Source organism: Diabrotica virgifera, chromosome 10 (assembly GCF_917563875.1).
Source record: "Diabrotica virgifera virgifera chromosome 10, PGI_DIABVI_V3a".
Taxonomy (NCBI): domain Eukaryota; kingdom Metazoa; phylum Arthropoda; class Insecta; order Coleoptera; family Chrysomelidae; genus Diabrotica; species Diabrotica virgifera.
Window position 1 is genome coordinate 144,526,246 of NC_065452.1, and position 24,731 is coordinate 144,550,976.

At 33.8% G+C, this 24,731-nt stretch overlaps 1 protein-coding gene across 1 annotated transcript in view; it reads left to right on the forward strand.

Moving 5' to 3' along the window:
• Window positions 1–24,731, forward strand: part of LOC126893217 (cytoplasmic polyadenylation element-binding protein 2) — a 577,895-nt gene that overhangs the window by 515,719 nt on the left and 37,445 nt on the right. The window contains exons 5-6 of the mRNA XM_050663186.1: window positions 1,919–2,129; window positions 10,177–10,469. Coding sequence (XP_050519143.1) covers window positions 1,919–2,129; window positions 10,177–10,469 — 504 coding nt within the window. The remainder of the gene's footprint in view (window positions 1–1,918; window positions 2,130–10,176; window positions 10,470–24,731) is intronic.

Consider the following 24,731-nt stretch of genomic DNA (forward strand, 5'->3'; position numbering starts at 1 on the left):
ATTTTAGGGTCCTGACTAAAAATAATGAAAAATCTAAAAGTGCGAATTTTGTTATGAAATTTGGAATGTGGGGTTATAATAATATTTGGAACAACTTGCTCAAATAACTTTTTCCGATATCTCTAACTCAAAGCAAAATATCGGTAATTTATGGTGTTTTTGAATTCGCAGTAGGCCGCGTTTAGAATTAAAAAAATTCAGTTGAGTATCTTAAAAAATTTGAAGCTTCATTATGTATGGACTGCAAAACTTCAAATCTGCATTTATTTTGATATGCATAGGTATCTATATTTACAAATAGATGGAATTGTTAACAAATAAACGACACAAACTTTGGTATTAAACTTTTACATTTAGACTAACTATTTTTAAAATGATAGGATATCATGGAATTATGAATTAGGATGATATTATGAAATGTAAATAAAAAATGGTCAAAAAATGGGGCCTTAAATTACATTTTTTGGCGCATTTTTTTGCTAGTGCAAATTTGTCTAGATATTTTACAGTTAGGTATAGCCTCCCCTATTGTAAAAATCACGAGCCGCCACTGGAAATGACGCTAAATTAGCAATTCCGCCAGTGGTATAGAATTTTGGAAGGGTCAACCATTCACTTTCCTCTGACAAGAGTGACAAGGATATTTGAAATAGTTTAGGTTTTTAAATTTTTATGTAAAACATCCTGTAACTAAATAAGGAGCCACATTTTATTTACGTGATTTGGGTTAAATCGTAATATTTTGAGCCCAAGAATCTACAGTTAAAATATTTCTAATTATTAACGAAACACCCTATATCCGCAGAATTATATAGGGTGAGGCAGGTAAAGGACCTATTGGAAATATCTCGAGAACTAAAGGTAAGAGAATCATGAAAATTGGAATACAGGGGTTTTGAGGTATGAACTATTTAATGAAAATATTTTGGTGTCTTTGCTACTTGCGGTTATACCGGAGGTTGATTGTAACTTCGTTTTTTTTTAATGGGACACCCTATATATTTTTACATTATTGGATTCTGCTCGATGTCTTTTTTCTGAAAATATGAGGTTTTGTAATATTATACAGGATAGTTTAAAAGATAATTACGGTTTTTTATAAATTTTGTAGCAAACTTCACACCCTGTAGAATTGTACTGATTTGATATCAAAAACTCCATTTATGTTCAAGTGATTTTTAATATAGTCTATTATTATTAAAAATTATTAGTATAGCGAAATGTTTAATTTTAGTATACAGGGTTGGTCGAAAGTACTATAAAATATCATTTCATTACAATACAAAAATACACGGTGTTCTATTTAAGAAAATGCAGAAAATACTCATTCCAAGTTTCCACCAACCCTGAATACTAAAATTAAACATTTCGCTATATTATTAATTTTTAATAATAATAGACTATATCAAAAATCACTTGGACATAAATAAAATTGTTGATATCAAATCAGTACAATTCTACAGGGTGTGAAGTTTGCTACAAAATTTATAAAAAAACGTAATTATCTTTTAAACTACCCTGTATATATTTTAAGAAAGAAGACATCGAGCAGAATCCAAAAATGTAAAAATATACAGGGTGTCACATTAAAAAAAAACGAAGTTACAATCAACTTCCGGTATAACCGGAAGTAGCAAAGAGACCAAAATATTTTCATTAAATAGCTCATACCTGAAAACCCCTGTATTTAAATTTTCATGATTCTCTTACCTTTAGTTCTCGAGATATTTCTAATAGGCCCTTTATCTTCCTCACCCTGTACAAGTAGTTAATTAAAATGTTAACAAGCTGAACCGCGAGTTTAAGTTTAAACAAAGTAAAAATAGGGTAACTCCTTCCATTGAGAGATTAAAAACGTTATTTTTTATTGAATAAATATTTTTTTATTAAAAAGTAAAAACCTTGTTTTTTTTTTCAGGATGAAAATTCTGTACAAAGTTTAATAGATGCATGTATAACAGACGAAGACAAGTTATACTTGTGCGTTTCCTCACCCACAATCAAAGACAAACCTGTACAAATTCGACCATGGAGATTATCAGATGCAGACTTTGTTTTGGACGCATCAATGCCCTTAGATCCTCGAAAAACTGTATTCGTCGGTGGAGTACCACGACCCCTTAAGGCTGGTAAGTCGTTAACTATATTATAGTAGAGAGATGTCGCAAAGGCAAACGTTAATAGAGTGTCGAGACGTAAATAACGGATAACGGTCTATTTCAACTGATTTCAACACATGCATGCATCAATGTAAAATATCTGAATAACCAGTATCCTAACCACAAAAAGTAGTCTATTGTAGACAAAATAAGAACACTCATGTTTCTCAACACATGAAACAAGACGATTCACAGTTTTTACTTTATAAAATTTGTATTCTATAAATTATTTTTATGTTTCATCCCAAACGTCAAATTAACGTTAACATTATTACCGTCCCTTATTTCGACCTAAATAGCGGGACACGTTATCCGGTATTAGCGTAACATTCACTCTGCTCTTGCGTACATGTCAAAATAGCGTATTCCGCTAATAACGTGCGATAAAAATGCCTTTGCAATATCTCTCTAATAACGGGACACGTTATCCGGTATTAGCGTAACATTCACCCTGCGCTTGCGTACATGTCAAAATAGCGTGTTCCGCTATTAACGTGCGATAAAAATGCCTTTGCGACATCTCTCTTATAATGACATCGTACGGCATTTTTGCCGGGGAGATCCTTTCGGACAGGTTCCGGCGCCACTTGCACCTTTAACCCTGTTTGAAGTAGCTAGTGCCGTTGCACACACTAGCCCTGGGGGACCGACGGCTTAACGTACACTCCGAAGCACGGTGAATGGCTCGTATCATTTTTAGAAATGAAAATGTCGTTGTTGGTGCCGAGATTCAAACTCGTGCGCTCTGGCTTATGAAGCCAGTATCTTGCTGCTGAGCTACGACCCTCCACATTAACTATATTAATCATTTTGGTTGTAAGTGGTAGCCTAGTGGACGTACCTGGATAAACACTCATCCTAACTTTTCAAAGGCAATTCAGTTTGTTTCTTGACTTTCCACACCCTTTCCAGGCCATTTACTGGCAATGGTAGGTTATCTTGAAAAACCATTAGTTTCAGAATAACCCAAACGAATGCATACAATGATGTTGATCCCGAAGAATGAGATGGAAAAGAAAAATCCACTGTTTCCAAACGTCTCCTGCAGAAAGTTTCTTGTAACCAACGTAACACATTGCCTTATTTTTTATCTGCAAAACCTCTGAAGGTTATCTACAAAAGGTATGAAACCTTAAGGCTATAGAACTCCTGAACTTCTGGACCTCCGTTTTCCTCATTGAAGTAAGGTCAAGTAATTCCTCGTCCAGAAACTGTAATTTTGTCTTACAAATGTTTTTCTTGTATCTCTTCTGGTCGTTTTAATCCTAAGAATTTGACACATTAGAGTAATCATCTTGAAAAACCTTTATTTTCCATTAGCTATTTTAGTTAACAATTCTGGATTATACTTATGGCTTTTGGTGTCTGATGGTAACTTCTTGACGTCGAATGGTACTGCTCTGGACTTCTCTTGACCTGGGCAGATGTTGTGGCCCTAGGTCAGTGCAGCGAAAGATGTTGAGTGTTGCTACAGATGGGGTTGTTGCTGTCTGGATGCATCCTACTGTCTTGGCCTTAACGTGTCCATCAATAAGACTTGAAGTCTTCGAGATGTGGCTATACAGGCGAATCCTAAGGATATCATGGACGGACAAGATAACCAACGAGACCGTATTACGAAGAGTGGGCAACGAAAGAGAGGTGATTATTTATACCATTAAAAGGAGAAAGTTAGAATATCTCGGACACATAATGAGAAACGGCACCAAATACAGATTAGTGAAGGTAATCCTTCACGGTAAAGTATTCGGAAAGCGAGGAATTGGGAGAAGAAGAATATTATGGTTAAAGAACCTGAGGAAATGGTTCTCCACAACAACAACTAATATATTTAAAGCATCAGTTAATAAAATAATTATAGCCAGAATGATCGCCAATATTCGAAACGAATAGGCACTAAAAGAAGAAGAAGCTATTTTAGAAGTCTTCGGGGAGTCGGAAGATATGCTATATATAAGCTGCCCGCAAACACCCTGGTAAACCCAGGACTCTTATATCAAGGCAACATAAAACCTTGTTATAACAACAATAAATTCTGCCGAAGTTACCTGTCCCAGACGAGGGCTTTATTGGGGCTATTGGACCTATTTGGGGTAGAGTCTGCAACCGGGATCGTCTCTCCATTCGTTTTCTTACTTTATTCAGAACATTCACTCTTCTGATCCATTTTTTTCTTTTATCACCGCGTCTACTTTATGTCCAAGAATTGGGACGAAATGCTGTCAGGCATGACAGTGCTCACATCCTATGCCAAGGCTATAATCCTCCTGAGTTCAGCAGTTCTGTGAGGCATCGCTTAGACAACACTTTTCCATCTGGAAAATGCATCTCCTGAGTACGATGGTACTACATGTCAGGAATGGGAAGGCAGTAATCTCAGCATAATTCTTGTTTGCAAGACCCATTTTGTTGCTCTTTGGCCTAGGCCTAGATGCTTTATTTGTTTACTGCATATTATCATCTACACTCTACACCATCAACTTTCCCGTTTTGTTAACTGCTCATACCGTTGTGGAGTTCTTTTAGTGTAAACGGAGTTCCTAAATGGTTTGTCTCCTGATTCAGTCTTTAGTGTATAGATCTTTATATCTTATTTATTAGCTTTTCAATTCACAAGGTGTTGAGTAGCAGCTTAGTTAGCTGTAACCTGACAAGGTGGTTTATGTTCCTTAGGATCACCGCTAAGTTTTTTTAGCAAGGTTCCATGCTATTTCTTTACTGTGTTATATCCATTTTTTCTAGGGTTTCGATCCACTTCTTTCTTCCTTTTTGACTCGACTTAGCTGTTGAAAGTACGGCTGCCCTGCAGTCAATCGTTTCTTGGCTAAAAGGGTCAGACTTGCATAGAGGGTATAATTGATTATTATTATAGGGAATTAATTATTATTATAGGGAATTAATTCTCATTAGTTCTTTGGACTTGCTGGACTTTCCTAGATACATTTTTTATTAATTCTACAAATTTTTCGTAGCTTTCTGATTTTAGTTTAAGACGTAGCAGCTCAAAATCCAGTATGTCTGCATACTTTTCTCAGTTTGCCTATTTAAATTTAAATCTCCTTCTGAGTGGGATAGCTTGTAGTCTGCCAATTGGAAAGACATTTATATACTAATTGGTCTCAGTTACTGAGTTTACTGAGTTGGTACTTGAAAACAGATATTTAAGTTATATCCTCTTTTCAAAACTTTGCTCTGAAAAGATGGTGGAAGTTTAGGATCACAGATTAATGTGAGACTACTCGTTTCAGCTCATGCTTCTACTACGTATTCGTATATATGTGAGTCAGTTTATCATGTCCAATTATTAATGACGTAGCTGTAGCTCAGGAGATGACGTAGCCCAAGGAAAGTGGAAATTATTCACATAGTCTGTACTGCGTGAAGTCCTGCTCAGTTTAGAACTTCCTCCCCCCACATACTTTCAGACCAGCATGGGTATAGCCTTTATATAGCTAAATAATATTATCAGTATTACAGAGTTAAAGTTTTTGTAGTTGAGGACTATCACTGATTATAAAGTGTACATATTTTCAGTGTATATTTAGACCACGGTCGATATGATAATTAATTACATCTGCTATATAATTATTTTATGGGTTTGATTTTACTATTCAGTCGTTATTTCCTGCTTAATTATATGCTGTAGTTATTACTTACATACCTGATTGAATACTGACATTTTATTTTCGTTGAATTAGCAATGATAATGGATGGTGCGTATGTTACGCCGGAGTATACACTGATCCCGAATTAAAATATTCCAAAGGCGCTAGCCGAGTGGCTTATATTATATACAGCGTGTCTACTTAAGTTGGAAACATATGGGAAACTTTTTTATTATTAATTTTAAGAAAAAAAGTTATACTTTATAAAAAGTTCTGCATGCCCCAAAACTTAAGATTCAATCATCAGATATCAAATTTTCTCAATATTATACGAGGTATGTCAAAAAATATGAATTTCGGTCAAGGATAAACTACCTTTATTTCTCTCAATATCGAAAATTCTTATGATAAAAAGTTGTTTGGAATTAAAAACTAAGATCAAATATGCAATTACATGCTTCTAATTGGAAAAAAAATTTCTCAAAGTTATGGATACACAACATCGTTTTTAATTATTACAAAAATATGATAACTCGTTTATTATTCATTTTATGAAAAAAAGTTATTCTTCATAAAAAGCTTTGCATGGTCCAAAATCTAAGACACAACCATGATATATCAACTTTTATTAATTTTATACGAGGTGTTTAAAAAAATATGAAATTCGCTCAAGATTATAGTACCTTTATATTTCACAATATTTCAATTAGAAGGATGTTATTGCATATCGAAACATAGTTTTTAATTCTAAACAACTTTTTTAATAACCGTTTTCAATATTGTGAAAAATAAAGGTACTTTACTCTTGAGTGAAATTCATATTTTTTGACATACCTCGTATAAAATTAATAAAATGTGATATCTGATGGTTGTATCTTCGGCCTTAGGACATACAGAGCTTTTTATAAAGAATACCTTTTTTTCGTAAAAGTAATAATAAAAGAGTTATCTTATGTGTAATAAATAAAAACGAAGTTAGTATCAATAAATTTGAGAAAAATTTGGAAAATATTTTTTTCCCATTAGAACCATGTAATTGCATATTTGATCTTAGTTTATATTTCCAAACAACTTTTCATAATAAGAATTTTCGATATTGAGAGAAATAAAGGTACTTTACTCTTGAACGAAGTTCATATTTTTTGACATACCTCGTATATTATTGAGAAAATTTGATATCTGATGATTGAATCTTAGGTTTTAGAGCATGCAGAATTTTTTATAAAGAATAACTTTTTTTCGTAAAATGCATAACAAAAAAGTTTCCCATATGTTTCCAACTTAAGTAGACACGCTCTATATATATAAACAAATGAAATAGAGACTGCGGAAAAATCCCCTTACGAACAATTCACACATCCACTACTTCGGGCTGGAAAAATTTTTTGAATAGAATCAAAGATCCAAACACCAGTTCTTAGAAATATGTTTCGCCCTCTTCAACCTCTCTGGGCTCATCAGTGAAGATGAGAGGTTGAATATCTTCAGACACATTCCAATCAAAAAACAACATTCGAGACCTAGACATAGCAGGAACGTAAATCTACGCCCAACCTGACAATGCCATTCTCAAGTTTTAATTCCCTAATTACTACTTAAAGTAAAGTGTATGTTTTAAAAACAAAAGATGTAGATCTTTGAAACACACTCAGTGATCAAAAGATCTAAAGTTACTGGTTTGGACGACCACTCGTACGAAAACAAACAAATGAAATAGAGAATGCGGAAAAATCCCCTTACGAACAATTCACACATCCACTACTTCGGGCTGGGAAAAATTTTTTGAATAGAATCAAAGATCCAAACACCAGTTCTTAGAAATGTGTTTCGCCCTCTTCAACCTCTCTGGGCTCATCAGTGAAGATGAGAGGTTGAATATCTTCAGACACATTCCAATCAAAAAACAACATTCGAGACCTAGACATAGCAGGAACGTAAATCTACGCCCAACCTGACAATGCCATTCTCAAGTTTTAATTCCCTAATTACTACTTAAAGTGTATGTTTTAAAAACAAAAGATGTAGATCTTTGAAACACACTCAGTGATCAAATGATCTAAAGTTACTGGTTTGGACGACCACTCGTACGAAAACAAACAAATGAAATAGAGAATGCGGAAAAATCCCCTTACGAACAATTCACACATCCACTACTTCGGGCTGGGAAAAATTTTTTGAATAGAATCAGATATATATATATATATATATATATATATATATATATATATATATATATATATATTATTATTATTACCAGAAAGGCCAAAAGCATTTTCTTACACCTCGACCATCCACCTAGATGTTCCTGACGAGAGCTTGACATGAGCTCGAAACACGTCGTGTAGAATATCGGTGGTGGTCGAAGTGAAATAAAATGCAATTGCCGTTTCCTTTCATATCACGGTTCTTCTCCGTTATTGACGAATGTGTAGCGAATAACGTGGCTTTGTAGACAAATCTGTGACACAAAGAGGTGTCTTTTGTCGTTCATCGTCTTTTATGAAGACTTTGAAATTTACATTTTCGCGTCCGCTACGGAAAAGATTTCTTCTGTATACCAGAGAAATCTTTTCGTTTAATTCATATATATATATATATATATATATATATATATATATATATATATATATATATATATATATATATATATATATATATATATATATATATATATATATATATATATATATATATATATATATATATATATATATATATATATATATAAAACAAGGTTGAAATATTGGGGTAGCAGCAATCTCAAAGAAAACTCTTTATAATAATTCCAAGCTTTCGATAATGTTTATTATCATCTTCAGGGAAACTACAAATATAAATATACAGTATTTAACAATTAGTCTAACTAAAATCAATAAAAATTGTTATCTTTGTGCCATCAAAAATCCAAAACACCATAGTTTTCTCTCACTAAACTAGGTGTCTAGGATCCCCAGAAACACAAAAATAACAAAATATTGCTCTGAGAAATGCAGAGCTAATACTCTCACTATAAACACCGCATATCACAGAACAACCTTACTAAAAAATTATTTATATGTTTTGGTACTTACATTATTTGAGGATGTAGAGCCTAGTTGTTAAATACTGACATAATAATGAAATTTTGTCTTGGTAAATAGTAAATAATATAAATTAAAGTAAAAACTATATAAAAACTTATAAAAATTTATATTATTTACTATTTATCAAGACAAAATTTCATTGTTATGTCAGTATTTAACAACTAGGCTCTACATCCTCAAATAATGTAAGTACCAAAACATATAAATAATTTTTTAGTAAGGTTGTTCTGTGATATGCGGTGTTTATAGTGAGAGTATTAGCTCTGCATTTCTCAGAGCAATATTTTGTTATTTTTGTGTTTCTGGGGATCCTAGACACCTAGTTTAGTGAGAGAAAACTATGGTGTTTTGGATTTTTGATGGCACAAAGATAACAATTTTTATTGATTTTAGTTAGACTAATTGTTAAATACTGTATATTTATATTTGTAGTTTCCCTGAAGATGATAATAAACATTATCGAAAGCTTGGAATTATTATAAAGAGTTTTCTTTGAGATTGCTGCTACCCCAATATTTCAACCTTGTTTCCTAACTGTTCAGCAAAGATTATATACCTGTTATATATATATATATATATATATATATATATATATATATATATATAGTGGTTTTTTACTTCTCTTTTGGATGATAGAAAGATCTCAACATAGGGCTGGTTCTTTGGTTTATCAATGTGGTTTGATACCAGGTCTTTGAACAATTTAAATTTGAGAAAAAGTACAAAATAATGGAGATATAGTATTTTTACTACAAAAGCGATATTACGTAGCTCAAAATTTTTGACGTAAGAGAACTGTCAAAACATTAGAATGTGACTTTTCATTATTGCCATGTTTATAATAAACATGGCAATAATGAAAAGTCACAATCTAATGTTTTGACAGTTCTATTACGTCAAAAATTTTGACCTACGTAATATCGTTTTTGTAGTAAAAATACTATAGTCGATTCGCGAAGAGTTTCACTTACCGTTTAATAGTCGTAGGTACTTCCATCCGGACTTCCGAGGGCCCTCGACTGCAGTTATCACCAACAATTGCGTAAAGCCCATCTACAAGAAAACCTTACCAAATAGGTTTTTAACACCGGCACACTAGCTAGCCGTATTCGAGCAACTGACTTCTTGCCTTTTTCAAAAAACACAAGACTTCACTTTTTGCGCTAATTAAGCGAACCTCTTTTACATCGCGATAGTAGGCAACCATAAAAACAAAAAGAGTATTGGACTGGTTGCCTTCCTCGTATAAATAAGTTAAAAATTAGTGAAAATTCAACTATGTTAGTTATTACTTACATACCTGATTAAATGCTGACATTTTCTTTTCAGTTGAATTAGCAATGATAATGGATAGACTATATGGTGGCGTATGTTACGCTGGAATAGACACTGATCCCGAGTTGAAATATCCCAAAGGCGCTGGACGAGTAGCTTTTAGTAATCAACAAAGTTATATAGCAGCAATCAGTGCTCGTTTCGTACAATTGCAACATGGCGATATCGACAAGAGAGTAGAAGTAAAACCGTACGTTCTTGATGACCAAATGTGTGATGAATGCCAAGGACAACGATGTGGTGGAAAATTTGCGCCTTTCTTCTGTGCAAACGTTACCTGTTTACAGGTGAGTACAACCACTTACATTATTTTTACACACAGACACACACAGGCGCGGATACAGGGGGGGTCAACGGGTCCACGGACCCCCCTATTGTATTTAGTCTATAAGTATTTTTTTATTATTTATTATTTTTTTCTGTTAACTCTAAACTTTAAGCCATCAGTACAACACTAAATTACACGACAACCGCTTCCAAAGAATTGAAAGAAGCCATAAAATCTAATAAAACACCCTTTTCTGAAAAATAATCTGCAGGCGCATTTGTTTGGGTACCGGTGGAACCATAAACAACGGAAATATTTTTCTCAATTCAAAGAATAACAAAAATGATATTTTAAAATGCAAATACATTACACTAAGTATAAACCTTATCTCATGAAAAGTCACGTTTCAAATTTACGATACAATAAAGATATAAAAATTTGTATTTTACTAGATAATCCATGCGTACCTACCCATTGATGGTAGAAAGGTTAATATTTATGGTAAAGAACGACCAGTGAGATTAATAGTCGTGAATTGTCTATCAATCCTTTTGATACCGTAGGTATCTGGGATTATATTTATAGTGTACTTTATCCTTAGAGTAAGTGTGAGTCGTGTGGCTAAATCTGGAAAATATAATATTTATTTGAGGTAAGTCTGGCCCTCCCCTATTATGAATTTCTAGATCCACGCCTGGACACACATACATCAAATCATATATAAACTATTGCTTTCTTTATCCCTTTCACTGCTACATTTTGCTGGAACACATGCCCAGAAGCTCAGTTCCTACTGGCAATGAAAGTGAAAATGTGCATGTGTCACGGACCCATGCCACGCACACTGTCTGAAAACTAAGCCATGCGCAGTGAAAGGATTAAACACTAATAATAGTCCATTTAAGTGTTGCATTTTTCAGATGACCCAATTTTTTATGTCTAAGGGGGGTCGGTATAAGCTTAAGTTCAAGTTTTTCACGTCAGTTGCAGTGTGGGACTAATATGTGTCGAAAAATTTACTGGATTAGAGAAAGCAACCTATGCATTCTCTGAAGAGCCTCTAACAAGAGGTGAAATCGTCGATAAGAGTGCTGGTTGCGCTCTCTAATCTAAGTAAAAATTAAGACATTTTTGGCCTCGCATTGCAACTGAATAAAAATGGTACACATTTTTATTTTATAGCAGTATTACTCCGTGGAGTAACTAGGTGCATTTTCCGTTGGAACTTTACCAAACTGCAGACGGGGGTTGTGAATTGCATAGTGTAGAATTCCTTCCCTTTTGTCTTCACTGCAGCATCCATTTGACTTGCAAATTGTAGAAGCCTTCGATAAGTTTTCAATTTAAAAATCTTTTAGTAATATTTTTAATATTTTTCAATATTATTAATGTTGCTATTAGGATTGAAAAACTTTATCTTTTATTACAACGTTATTATGTTTCCGATGTGTATCTGAAATACTGACGTCCATCAAGTTAGCAGAACAAAGTCAGCAGAACAGTAATTCTTATACCATAATTAAGTGTAAATTAAATGCAAATTTAATGTTCTAAGAAAAAATGTATTGCTCTTCTTCTTTAAAAGTTATTACATGTTCTGCTAACGGCTGTAAAAACCAAACTAATAGTTTTTAAAACTTAATATTTTGACAGACGTCATGTCATGAATGGCAAATGTCAAAACCGAGAGCAATTCGATATCAAGTAACGCCATCTAGCAAAGGCTAGTTTTATATCAATCTGTCCTCGTAAATTCCCCTGTCAAAAATAACTTCGAGATATAGAATTAAACATCATGAAGCAAACAGCAGTAAACAATGGGTATAACAAACAATAGACCGGGCAGTATCGTCGCCCCCGTTAGCGAAATTATTCCGATTCGATTTTTTTGCACAAACTTACTCAAAAAGAGGTCCTTACAACATATCCACAGGGTGCCGGGCGGTGCCGTGGTCGAAAACTTCTTTAAACAATTTTTTTAAACAAATTCACGAAAATAATTTTTTCATTTCGAACAATATTTTTAGATAATTTGGGTCAGTCTGAGCAAAAAAGGGCTCTTGTCATTTTTCTCTAAAATTGATTGTTGTATAAATTTCGTGGGGCTCAGTGGAGGCTGTTCTTCAGAGAGAATGGAAACACCAAATAGTAATGCGAGAATTTATTAATGAGACCTACACTAAGGGTGGTTACCCCGGGAGAACTTTGAGTAGTGACATGACTTATTCGCGTTTCAGTTGAAGACTCTATTTGCTACATATTGAATGTATGAAGGAATGAAGTTAGAGGCACCTCTGGCCTGGTAGAAGTGAATCTTGAGAATGATTCTAAATGTGTATTCTTTCTCAGCGGTGGCACTTAGTATTGGTGTCAAGCCACGCGGTATTTACAAATATTGAGAACAAAGAAATATATTTGATCGTCAAATTAAATAATGCAATTGCCCGAATTATTGTTTACAATTTATAATTCGTGAACTAAATTAGAGACCCGTACATGTAATTATATAATAACAAATTGGTTCATGTCATATACGGGATGATAAAAATATACTGTTGAATATCGGATATGAATAATGAATGTTTGATATTGGACAATTGTATAATGAATGTTGATCAAATTCAAAAAGTAACCAAATCCAGTTTCAAACCTCTTCTTTAAGGTCCTTAAGAGATTTTTGTCATTATTTTATTACAAAGCTGTTATTTTTAATTATCAACAATTAGCGCTATAGTCCAGGATGTATCGTCGCCCCCGTTAGTGAAATTATTCCGATTCGATTTTTTTGCACAATCTTACTCAAAAAGAGGTTCTTATAACTATATCAACAGGGTGCCGGGCGGTGCCGTGGTCGAAAAATTGTTTAAACAATTTTTTTAAACAAATTCACAAAAATAATTTTTTCACTTCGAACAAATCTTTTTTAAGATAATTTGTGACATTCTGAGCAAAAAAGGTCTGTTGTGATTTTTCTCTAAAATTGATTGTTGTCGAGTTATACGCGATTTAAAATTTGAAAAATGCGAAAATGGCCGTATAACTCGACAACAATCAATTTTAGAGAAAAATCACAAGAGACCTTTTTTGCTCAGAACAATCCAAATTGTCTAAAAAAATCGTTCGCAATGAAATAATTATTTTTGTGAATTTGTTTAAAAAAAATTGTTTATACAATTTTTCGACCACGACATCGCCCGGCACCCTGTGGATGTGTTACAAGGACCTCTTTTTGAGTAAGTTGGACTATAGCGCTAATTGTTTTTAATTAAAAATAGCAGCTTTGTAATAAAATAATGACAACAATGTCTTCAGGACCTTGAAGAAGGGGTTTGAAACTTGATTTGGTCACTTTTTGAATTGCATTATAATGATCTTTAATCGAGTTACTAAGACTTGAAAATGGCTATTTTCGCATTTTTCAAATTTTTAATAGCATATAACTCGACAACAATCAATTTTAGAGAAAAATTACAAGAGACCTTTTTTGCTCAGAATGACCCAATATATCTGAAAAAATATTGTTCGAAATGAAAAAATTATTTTTGTGAATTTGTTTAAAAAAAAATTTTTAAACAATTTTTCGACCACGGCACCGCTCGGCACCCTGTGGATATGTTATAAGGACGTCTTTTTGAGTAAGTTTGTGCGCGGGGGCGACGATACTGCCCGGTCTATAAATTATTAGTATGTGTAGCAATTTCCCTCTTGTTATTAAGTACATACTCCGTGAAAACATTTTCAATTAGCACTCTGCTAGGAGAATAAAAAAGTTTCTACAGAGATTAATAAAAAATAATGGTTTAAGTTGGTAGTTGGTCTAAGAATTAACATAGAAATGTATATTGTATTTATAGATTTTAAAAAGGCCTTCGACTGGGTCGATAGACACTAACTATTTAAAAGTATGAAAAAAGAGGATACTCAACACACCTACTCGAATTGCACCCTGTACCGGGTGTCCCAATAAGAATGGCTCTCGGCCATATCTCAGGAACCGTTTATAGTAGAGCTTTGAAATAAAAAAATTTATAACAAAAGTTGCCTCAGGAAAAGCCTGGAAATTATTTTCATAATTGTGGGACCACCGCTAGAGGGTAGAATATCAAAAATTTAAAAATCTAAATTTTACAAAATTTTCCTAATGAAGGGGCACTGGAAATCCGATCGTCGTATTCTTCATAAAATTCTACGCATATTTGATTTGACAAGTTTAGGTCTACCTTTGGAAATAAGAGGTGGGGGTGAGTGGGCACCTTGTTATGAAAAACTGGCTGTGAGTCCGGTTCTGCTTAATCAAATTTTGCAAACTTGGTCTTGTTGAAGACAGATCTTTTTCGTCAATGTAAAAGTTATGATTTCGAACCAACTTACTGAGTAATATGCCAGCTAGAAGGCGTTATTTAATTTTTTCAGAAATCTAGTGTTCCTTGGAAAATATTAAATACAAACACGCATTTTTAATACCATATTACAAAATTAGCAACAGAATAGCGAAAACCGCATGTTAATACCTTTTTTCTATCTCGAGATATCTTACAAAACGTGTAAATTTAAAAACATAACTGTTACTGTCACCGGTAAACGAAATTCATTAAAAGTAGTGTGCTATGGAAACAACAAAGAAACATTTTCCAGCTGTCAACGTATATTAGGTCTTTTCAACGCTTCTCATTTGTTTCGAGCCTCGTTCATATCTCGTATATTAATATTATACACGGATTATACGGCATATGACAGAGGCTCGAAACAAATGAGAAGCGTTAAAAAGCCCTATTACAAAGAAATAAAAACAACTATTTAGTGATGACATAAACGTTCAAATTTTTGTCCATCATTTTCGTTGCAAACATTTACTCTTTCAAGAGTAGATTGAACAGCAGTCTCAATTTCTCCTCTCGATATGCTTTGAATGGCGTTTAGTATTCTGTGGATAATGTATTCTAGAGTAGTGTATGATGGGCAACAATTTGAATATTTAGGTCGTCACTAAGTAGTTCTTTTTATTCTGTGTTATATTTAATTTTAATAGTATTGTTTCTCTTTATATTGTTGTTTTAATTAATTATATTTTTATACGTTGACATCTGGAAAATGTTATTTTGTTTTTTTCCACAGCACACTACTTTTCATTAACTTAGTTTACCGGTGATAGTAACAGTTATGTATAGAATTTACACGTTTCTCGAGATATCTTGAGATAGAAAAAAGGTATCGACATGCGGTTTTCGCTATTCTATTGCTAATTTAATCTAATTTTATAAAGTATGATTAAAAATACATACTTGTATTTAATATTTTCCAAAGAAAACTAGATTACTGAAAAAAATTAAATAACGCCTCCCAGCTGGCTTATTACTTATAAGGATGGTTCAAAGTTATCACGCTTACATTGAAAAAAAAGATCTGTCTTCAACAAGACCCAGTTTTCAAAATTTGATTAAGCAGAACCGGACTCACAGCCAGTTTTTCATAACAAGGTTCCCACTCACCTCCACCCCTTATTTGCAAAGGTAGAGTTAAATTTGTTAAATCAAATATGCGCAGAATTTAATGAAGAATACAATAATCGGATTTTCAGTGCCCCTTTATTAGGAAAATTTTGTAAAATTTAGATTTTTTTATTTTTGATATTCAATTACGCCCTCTAGCGGTGGACCCACAATTATGAAAATAATTTCCAGGCTTTTCCTGAGGCAACTTTTGTTATAAATATTTTTTTCTCGACGCGGTACTATAAACGGTTCCTGAGATATGGCCGAGAGCCATTCTTATTGGGACACCCGGTACATTTAACACCACACTAGAGTATCCCACACAGAAACCAATTTAAACTGATAAATTATTAGTATGTGGAGCAATTTCTCTCTTGTTATTACATACTCCGTGAAAACATTTTCAATTAGCACTCTGCTAGGAGAATAAAAAAGTTTCTACAGAGATTAATAAAAAATGATGGTCTTAGTTGGTGTGAGTTCGTAAAAAATCGATGGAACACATTCTGATAACTTTGTGCAGGAGGGCAGCTCAGGTGAATGATCTTTCTACACTTTCGCTAGCGGGGCGCACGCAAATAACCGAATGTTGGGGTAACTGCAGCTTATCGGGGTAGCTTTTCGAAAATTATAAATTCATCATGTTAATAATTATATTTTATAAAACATGAAACATGAAATAACAGTCGTGGTTATTCTTTTACAAATCTCTGATGCTGGGGTCACAGTAACGTTAACGTCTAACGCCTATTATCGTATTAATTAACACACCAAAAATGGGACATCTTGGATTTTAAAGCACCCTATGTAACGCACAGCTAGCACAGCTGAATGTGGCTGCATTTTTATATTTGTGCATCACAGTGTTGCCATGCTGTTTTCTTTATATTTCTTTCATAATTTCAATCAATGTTAAATATACCTACAACAATAATAGAATAATAACATTTACTTTTCCGTCATTATACTAGGTATAATGATAAATGAGGTGTCAAATTAAAGCTTATAATCCAAGGATAGTACTAAAGGTAAGAAATTAGACCTAGGTTGTCTGTCCGTCTGTCTGTCTGACCGCGAATATAACTCCTCCGTTACTATACCAGGTCGAATGACAAATGAGGTGTCAAATGAAAGCTTATAATCCAAGGATGGTACTGAAGGTGAGAAATTTGACATAGGCTGTCTGTCCGTCCGACCGCGAATATAACTCCTTCATCACTATACCAGGTAGAATGACAAATGAGGTGTAAAATGAAAGCTTATAATACAAGGATGGTACTAAAGGTGAGACATTTGACATAGGCTGTCTGTCCGCCTGTCCGTCCAACCACGAATATAACTCATCCGTCACTATAGCAGGTAGAATGACAAATGAGGTGTAAAATGAAAGCTTATAATACAAGGATGGTACTAAAGGTGAGAAATTTGACATAGGCTGTCTGTCCGCCTGTCCGTCCAACCACGAATATAACTCCTCCGTCACTATACCAGGTCGGACGGACAGGCGGACAGACAGCCTATGTCAAACTTCTCATCTTTAGTACCATCCTTGGATTATAAGCTTCCATTTGACACCTCATTTGTCATTCTACCTGGTACAGTGACGAAGGAATCATATACGCGGTCGGACAGACAGACGGACAGACAGCCTAGGTTAAATTTCTCACCTTTAGTACCATCCTTGGATAAGCTTTCATTTGACACCTCACTTGTCATTCTACCTGGTATAATGACGAAGGAGTTGAGTTTGCAAACAGACAGACAAGACGGACGGACGGACAGACGGACGTGGACAATTCAATGTTTTCACATTTTTTCAAAATTGGTGAAAACAACAACATAATAAACTTTACTTAATTGGTGTTTCAAAACTACTTACTTTTAACACATTAGGTACACAATATTACAAGGTTTCTAGCAAGTTAAACGTCACAATGATTTAAAATAATCAAGTAAAAACCTATATATACATAACATATTAGAACATACCTAAAATACCCAAAAATGATACATTTCACACACAAATATAATATCACAAAAAATTGTAACGTGATAGTATGAAAAAATAGAGGATACGGCAACGGTGTTACATGTGACGGTCGGCCCGGGTCGGATTCAATGCCAATATCTACACAGACATATATTAGGGTGCTTTAAAATTCAAGATGTCCGGCTGCCTGTCCGTCCGACCGCGAATATAACTCCTTCGTCACTATACCAGGTAGAATGACAAATGAGGTGTCAAATGAAAGCTTATAATACAAGGATGGTACTAAAGGTGAGAAGTGCTTTAAAATCCAAGATGTCCCCAAAAATGATGGAATAAACTGCGCGTTAAAGTGACTGGCCACACTTATTTTAGCGCGTAGTCAGCAGAAAACGCGTTTTTTAATCCAATAATTTCAAGATGGAAGTCGAAGCGGCTACGCTGTTATATTTTATGATTGCTAATTATTATTGTATGAATTTATTATTTTATAAACGGATCAAGCAAAAACCAAGACTCAAAAGAAGATGGTGGATGATAAAAATGCAGCGTCACCATGAACACCACGATTTTTATGTGATTTTTGTCGGAGATCCCATAAACAAGGTTCTGTTTCAAACACTGTTAAAATTCAATTATTTTCTCATTACTTCACTTCATTTTCGTAGAATAGTATGTACCTAAATTTCACAAAACAAATAACTCTGCTGCGTTGCAAGCTAGAACTTGTTGAAACAGTGCAAGTGTAGCCACAACAACGCGATAGGTAACAGAGTAACTCCTTTGTAGTGTCGAAAGAAACCGACACCCGATCTATCGCCTAACGTTTAACAATTGATTATAGACACGTGTCTATAATCAATGGTTTAACGGCATTAATAATGGCATTAACAAATTAGCGCGCTAAGTCATGGCTACACCTAACGCGTTAGTCAAATAACGCGTTAATTAACGGCATTAGACGTTACTGTGGCCCCAGCATGACAATAAATCACTAAACTCTTTTGTTTGCAATACTTCCACAAAATTTACTACAAATCAATGGGTCTATTGAATAAAAAAAAGTATTTGCTTATACTTCCTCGTATTTAAGTATATACTTAATAATAATTAAATAAAGCATTAAAGAAATGACTTTATTCAATTACTATTAAGTAAATACTTAAATACTTGTAAGTAAAAGCAAATACTTATTTTTATTCAATATACCCATTGTCACTACAGCTGTTTCGGCAGAGTGGCTTTCTCAAGTGATGTATTTTGCGATGTGTCTGCACTTTAAAGTCTTTAACTGAATAGGTTGAGGAGTGGGGAGGTTTTTCTCTCGAGTTAATCATTCAGAATTGTATCTGTATTTTTTAATTTATTGATTTCCATAGATTCTAATAACGATAGCTTTATTAAGGCCTTTATTTTGATTATGAAGAATTTGAAACTGTTCATTAAAAGAATGATTATGATCTAGAAGGTGAAGTTAGAATCTGTTTTTCTATTATTGAAAGCCCTTTTGTCTTCTGCTATACGTTTGTCAAAAGTTGTGCCAGTCTGACCGATGTAAGTTTTTGGGCAGTCACCACATGCAAGTTTGTATACACCACTCTGTAATTGATTTTTCTTTTGGCTCTTATTATTCTTAATGTATTTGCTTTAGTTGTTTGTTGTTTATTCTGAAAGCTGGTGTTGTTCCTTTCTTTTTTATGTGTTTGTCTATTTTTTTATATCTTGCCTCTATAATATGTGATAGAGCAGAAAATACTGGGTTTTTCTGTGGTGGTGGGAAGACTAATTTCAGGGTTTTCTTTTGCAGTTTTTGGTTTAGAATTTTATTAATTGTTTATCAGTTTAAATTGGTTTCTGTGTGGGATACTCTAGTGTGGTGTTAAATGTACAGGGTGCAATTCGAGTAGGTGTGTTGAGTATCCTCTTTTTTTATAGTTTTAAATGGTTAGTGCCTATCGACCCAGTTGATGGCCTTTTCAAAATCTATAAATACAATATACATTTCTCTGTTAATTCTTAGAACAAATACCAACTTGGACCATCACTGTTTTTTAATTCCTGTAGAAACTTTTTTATTCTCCTAGCGATGTAGTAATTGAAAATGTTTTCACGGAGTATGTAATAACAAGAACATGGAATGAAGAAAAAATGCCGGAAGAATGGTACAAAGGACAAATTATCACGATTCATAAAAAAGGAGATCAACAGATGTGCAATAACTACAGAGGACTGACGCACACAGCATATAAAATCATGTCCGCCTTAATACAACGAAGACTGACCGAAGCTACCACGAATATCATAGACGACATACATACGGTTAAACAAATTATCGAAAAAGCACATGGATATAAAATAGAAATTGAACTGCTTTTTATAGATTTTCAGCAAGCATTTGATACAATAAAAAGATCAAAATTAATGGTAGCTCTGAAAGAAATGGGAATACAAAATAAATTAAGAAGATTAATACAAATGACAATGAGTAGAACTGTAGTTAGCATAAAAACTCAAGTAGGCGACACAGAAGAATTTGTCATCAATAAAGGCGTGAGACAAGGAGATTCATTATCAGCAACTCTGTTTAATCTTGCCCTAGAATACATCGTCAGGAAGATCAACAAAGGCACCCTTCGAATGAGAGAAGGACAAATAATAGCATACGCTGATGATATTGTTCTAATAACAAAAAATAGAAAAACAATGGAACGAATGTTAAACGAATTGGTAACAGAAGGAAAAGTAATGGGATTAAAAATAAACCAAGAAAAAACCAAAATAATGAGATTTGACAAAAACTTTGAAAAGAGAAAGGTTAGAGTAGGAGAATACACTTTTGAAGAAGTCGAAAAATTTAAATACTTAGGAATATTAATAACAAACAATGGAGAAAGATAAACCGAAATCAAAGAAAGGATTATTACAGCAAATAAGAGCTTCCATGCAAATAAAAATTTACTTAAAAATAAGTTATTGAGTAAGAAATCAAAAATGAAAGTATACAAAATAATAATTCGACCGACGATGATGTATGCAGCAGAAACTCTTAGCATGACAAAAAAACAAGAGGAAAACCTTAGAATACAAGAAAGAAAAATACTAAGAGCAATACTAGGACCAATAAAAATAAGTGACAATGAATTTAGACAAAGAACGAACCTTGAGCTACTGGATGAAATTAAGGAAGATATAGTGTGTAAAATAAAACAGCAAAGAGCAAAATGGCTAGGACACATATGGAGATCCGGATCAACTACGACGATATTCTCAATATTGGAATGGACACCAGCTGGCAAGAGAAGACGTGGAATACCAAGATCTACATGGTTACAAGAAGTAGTAAGTGATCTCAACAAGGCGGGCATACGACATTGGAAAGAAAAAACCAGAGACAGGAAAGTGTGGAGAAAAATAACCGAGAAAATTAAATAACGAACATGAGGACTGATCTACCTCAAACCATAGATCTAGAGAGCGTAAGCGGCGTAACCCCTAAAGGGGTGTATATATATAAAAGGAAAAAGAAGTCTTTGCTGACAACGTTAGAAAACGGAGCTTTGAGGTTTATTGGGATATGCAGCGGTGAAATAAGTGTACTCTTTTAACTAAGTTTCAAGCTTTCGAAAATGTTTATTTTCATCATCAGAAATAACTGAAATAAAGTGCTACTGTTAGTACAGCATCCTCGAAAACATATAATACAAGGTGTAAAGGTTTTAAAACTTACGTTATTGAGATTTGCTTTCCGTGGATGTTATACTCACAGGTGACAAATTCACGCACCACTCATTGATTGAGTAAAATATTAAAATATACCTGGTGTAAAACACTAAATTGACAAATTATTTTTTACACTAACACATAAGAAAAAGACAATTAAAAACAGTTTTACATGCCACGTGTGCCGGCAAGTGTGAAATGTGAGGTTAGGTAAGATTTTAAATTTACCCCCCACCCCGTCTCCAGGGGGTGGGTTGAAGGGTCATTTTTGGTGTTTATCGATAGGTTTTCGAAAAGTATTAAAAACCTTTTTTTTGGTTTCTCATTTGGAAGTGTATTTCTCGAGATATTAGACCGTTTCTATAATTTACCCATGGTATCAGGATAAATGGTTTTTCTCAATTATAGCGCCATCTATCCACAGTTCGAAAAAATGTCTTGAATAAAAAATGCTTACTTTTACGTAACGAATCCAAATCTACAAGAAAAACTAGGGGTTTCCATTTGAGATTTTAAAGTTACCCTCCACCCCACCTCCAGGGGGTTTAGTGGGGGTTGGTGTTTGGTGTCATTGGATAGATTTTTGAAAATGATTGAACATGTATTTTTCAGTTTTTAGATCCGATGTTTAGTTCGCGAAATATTCGACCGTTCCACTACTTTTGGGACACCCTGTATAACAAAAACCATTAATCTAAGAGAAAAATCACTAGAGACATTTTCTGTTTGGAATGATTCAAAAAACCTAAAAAAAACTTTGTTCGATGCAAAAAAAATAATTTTAGGAAAACCCCTAATCTTTCCGCTCGCCTGGCAAGGTCTTGTGCTGTTCAGAATCGCCTGTCATTGTACACATTTCTTCTAAATGACTTACTCAAACACATACTTAAATTTAAGCTTTACAGGAGAAAGTTTATTTTTCCTCTAAACTATGCACCTTTCGATTCACCTAGTAGATACACGTGCAGGGCTGATGCCTGCCAGGTCATGGTTTTTAGCCTTGGTGTGCTATGAATTATCACTATACAAATTTCTAGCCTTACAGGAAGACCGTTAGTCGGAGGGTTCACTAGCTCTTAGACTAAGGTGGGATCTTGTGCCGTCTTACTATTTTCCTGTCTTTTCTAGCCCCTATAAAACTGTTTCCATGTTTTGATTTTTTTTTCTATTGCTCTACATTTCTGTTCCATTTATTTTGTGTTCCATTTAGACCACCATATTAATGCGTCATATGTAATCACATGTCTGACTGTTTGTGTTTCATACCTCATGTTTTGTCACATATCCTTTGCTTGGCTTTGTTGGTTATTCTTTATGGGCTCGCATTTCTACCCCCTGTACGTCAAGGTATGAAATCAAGTCATCCAGGACTTTCGTTATAGGAGTGACAAAACGTAAGACAACTTTTTCAGATGGTAGAACTGTAAAGGTCTAAAAGTAAACGTGAAAGTGGACATGCAAGTGTCCTTCATTCCCAAATCGTCTTCCCATCTCTGTTTTGGTCTTCCAACAGGTCTTTTTCCTTGCATTCTTGCATTTAGCAATTTTCTGGGAATTCTATTCTCATGCATGCGGACCACGTGCCCTGCCCACCGTAATCTCTTCAGTTTAGTGTATTGTGCTAGAGTTGGTTCGCTATATTGTTCGTATATTTATTTAAACTCCATCACTTGTTCTATTATTTGATCCTCCTTGTAGATTTGCTGTTTTAAGCATGCATTTTGTCTTTTGTGTGGAAATGATTCTTCTTCTTCTTCTTCTTTTATATAGGCAGTACTGCCTGTTTTTCTTCAACGGTGCCTTTTATTCTGCCCCTAAATAAATGTTCCATTTTTTCTTTGGGCGTCCTAAACTTCTTTTGCCTAACGGTGACTTGTCCCTGGCTATTCTTACTATCCTTGATTCAGACATCCTGCTTGTTTTGATTCCACTCTTCTTTTGTGTTCTTTACCCAGGTATCTATATTATCTACTACACATATGAGTCTGATTGTCTCACTTCTTACCCTGGCCTGTAGTCCTTTTCCAGCAATCCTTCTTAAGATCTTCGTTTCGTTGGTCTCCAAATGCCTTTGTGTTTTGCTTGTATCTGGTCTTGTTTCGGCCGTGTAAGTCATAATTGGCCTAATAACTGACTTATATATTCGGGCCTTTGTTTCTATGTACTCTTAGGAAATTAACATATTACTTCTTCTGGCCGTTATATTAAATTGGTGCAGCATACGTTGTAAAACGTCTTCACTTTGATAGACTCGTATTGCATCGTCTGGATAGCAGATTATTTTAAGTTGTTTTTCTCCCATTTGGTATCCTTTTTAGTTTAACTTTTTTTATTATTTCATCCATGATCAAGTTGGGCAATAGAGGACTCAGGGAATCCTTTTGTCTTATCCCATTGTCATCTTCAATTGGGTCAGTTAGTTCTTCTTCTAACTTTGATATGGCACATAAAAAAGACAAAAATCTGATATAATGAGAAACTATGATATTGAAATAAGAGTTTTATGTCTAGCAATCAACTTTCTCAAAATAATAAATATTCCTGTTTCATAGAAAAAAAAACAATATTATTTCAAATATAAACTGTACTTAAAACATGATAATATAATAATGTTACAAAAACATTGGGTATCCTTTGCAGAGTACAGTTTTTATCGACATTATTGTCATTAATAATACAATAGAAGTTTACTTTGACACGGCATTGTATTCAATTTTCGAACAAAAACCTGTTTCGTGTCTATGTGTAATAATTAGTAAAAAAACCAATTTGAGTATACTAAAAAATAAAAATATGTACAAGCTAAAAACATTGCATTACAGTTTAGAATAAAAAGCAGAAGGCAAAATAATGATAATTAGACCGGGCTGTATCATCGCCCCCGCTAACGAAATTATTCCGATTCGATTTTTTTGCACAAACTTATTCAAAAAGAGGTCCTTATAACATATGCACAGGGTGCCGGACGGTGCTGTGGTCGAAAAATTGTTTAAATTTTTTTTTTAAACAAATTCACAAAAATAATTTTTTTATTTCGAACAATATTTTTTTAGATAATTTGGGTCATTCTGAGCAAAAAAGG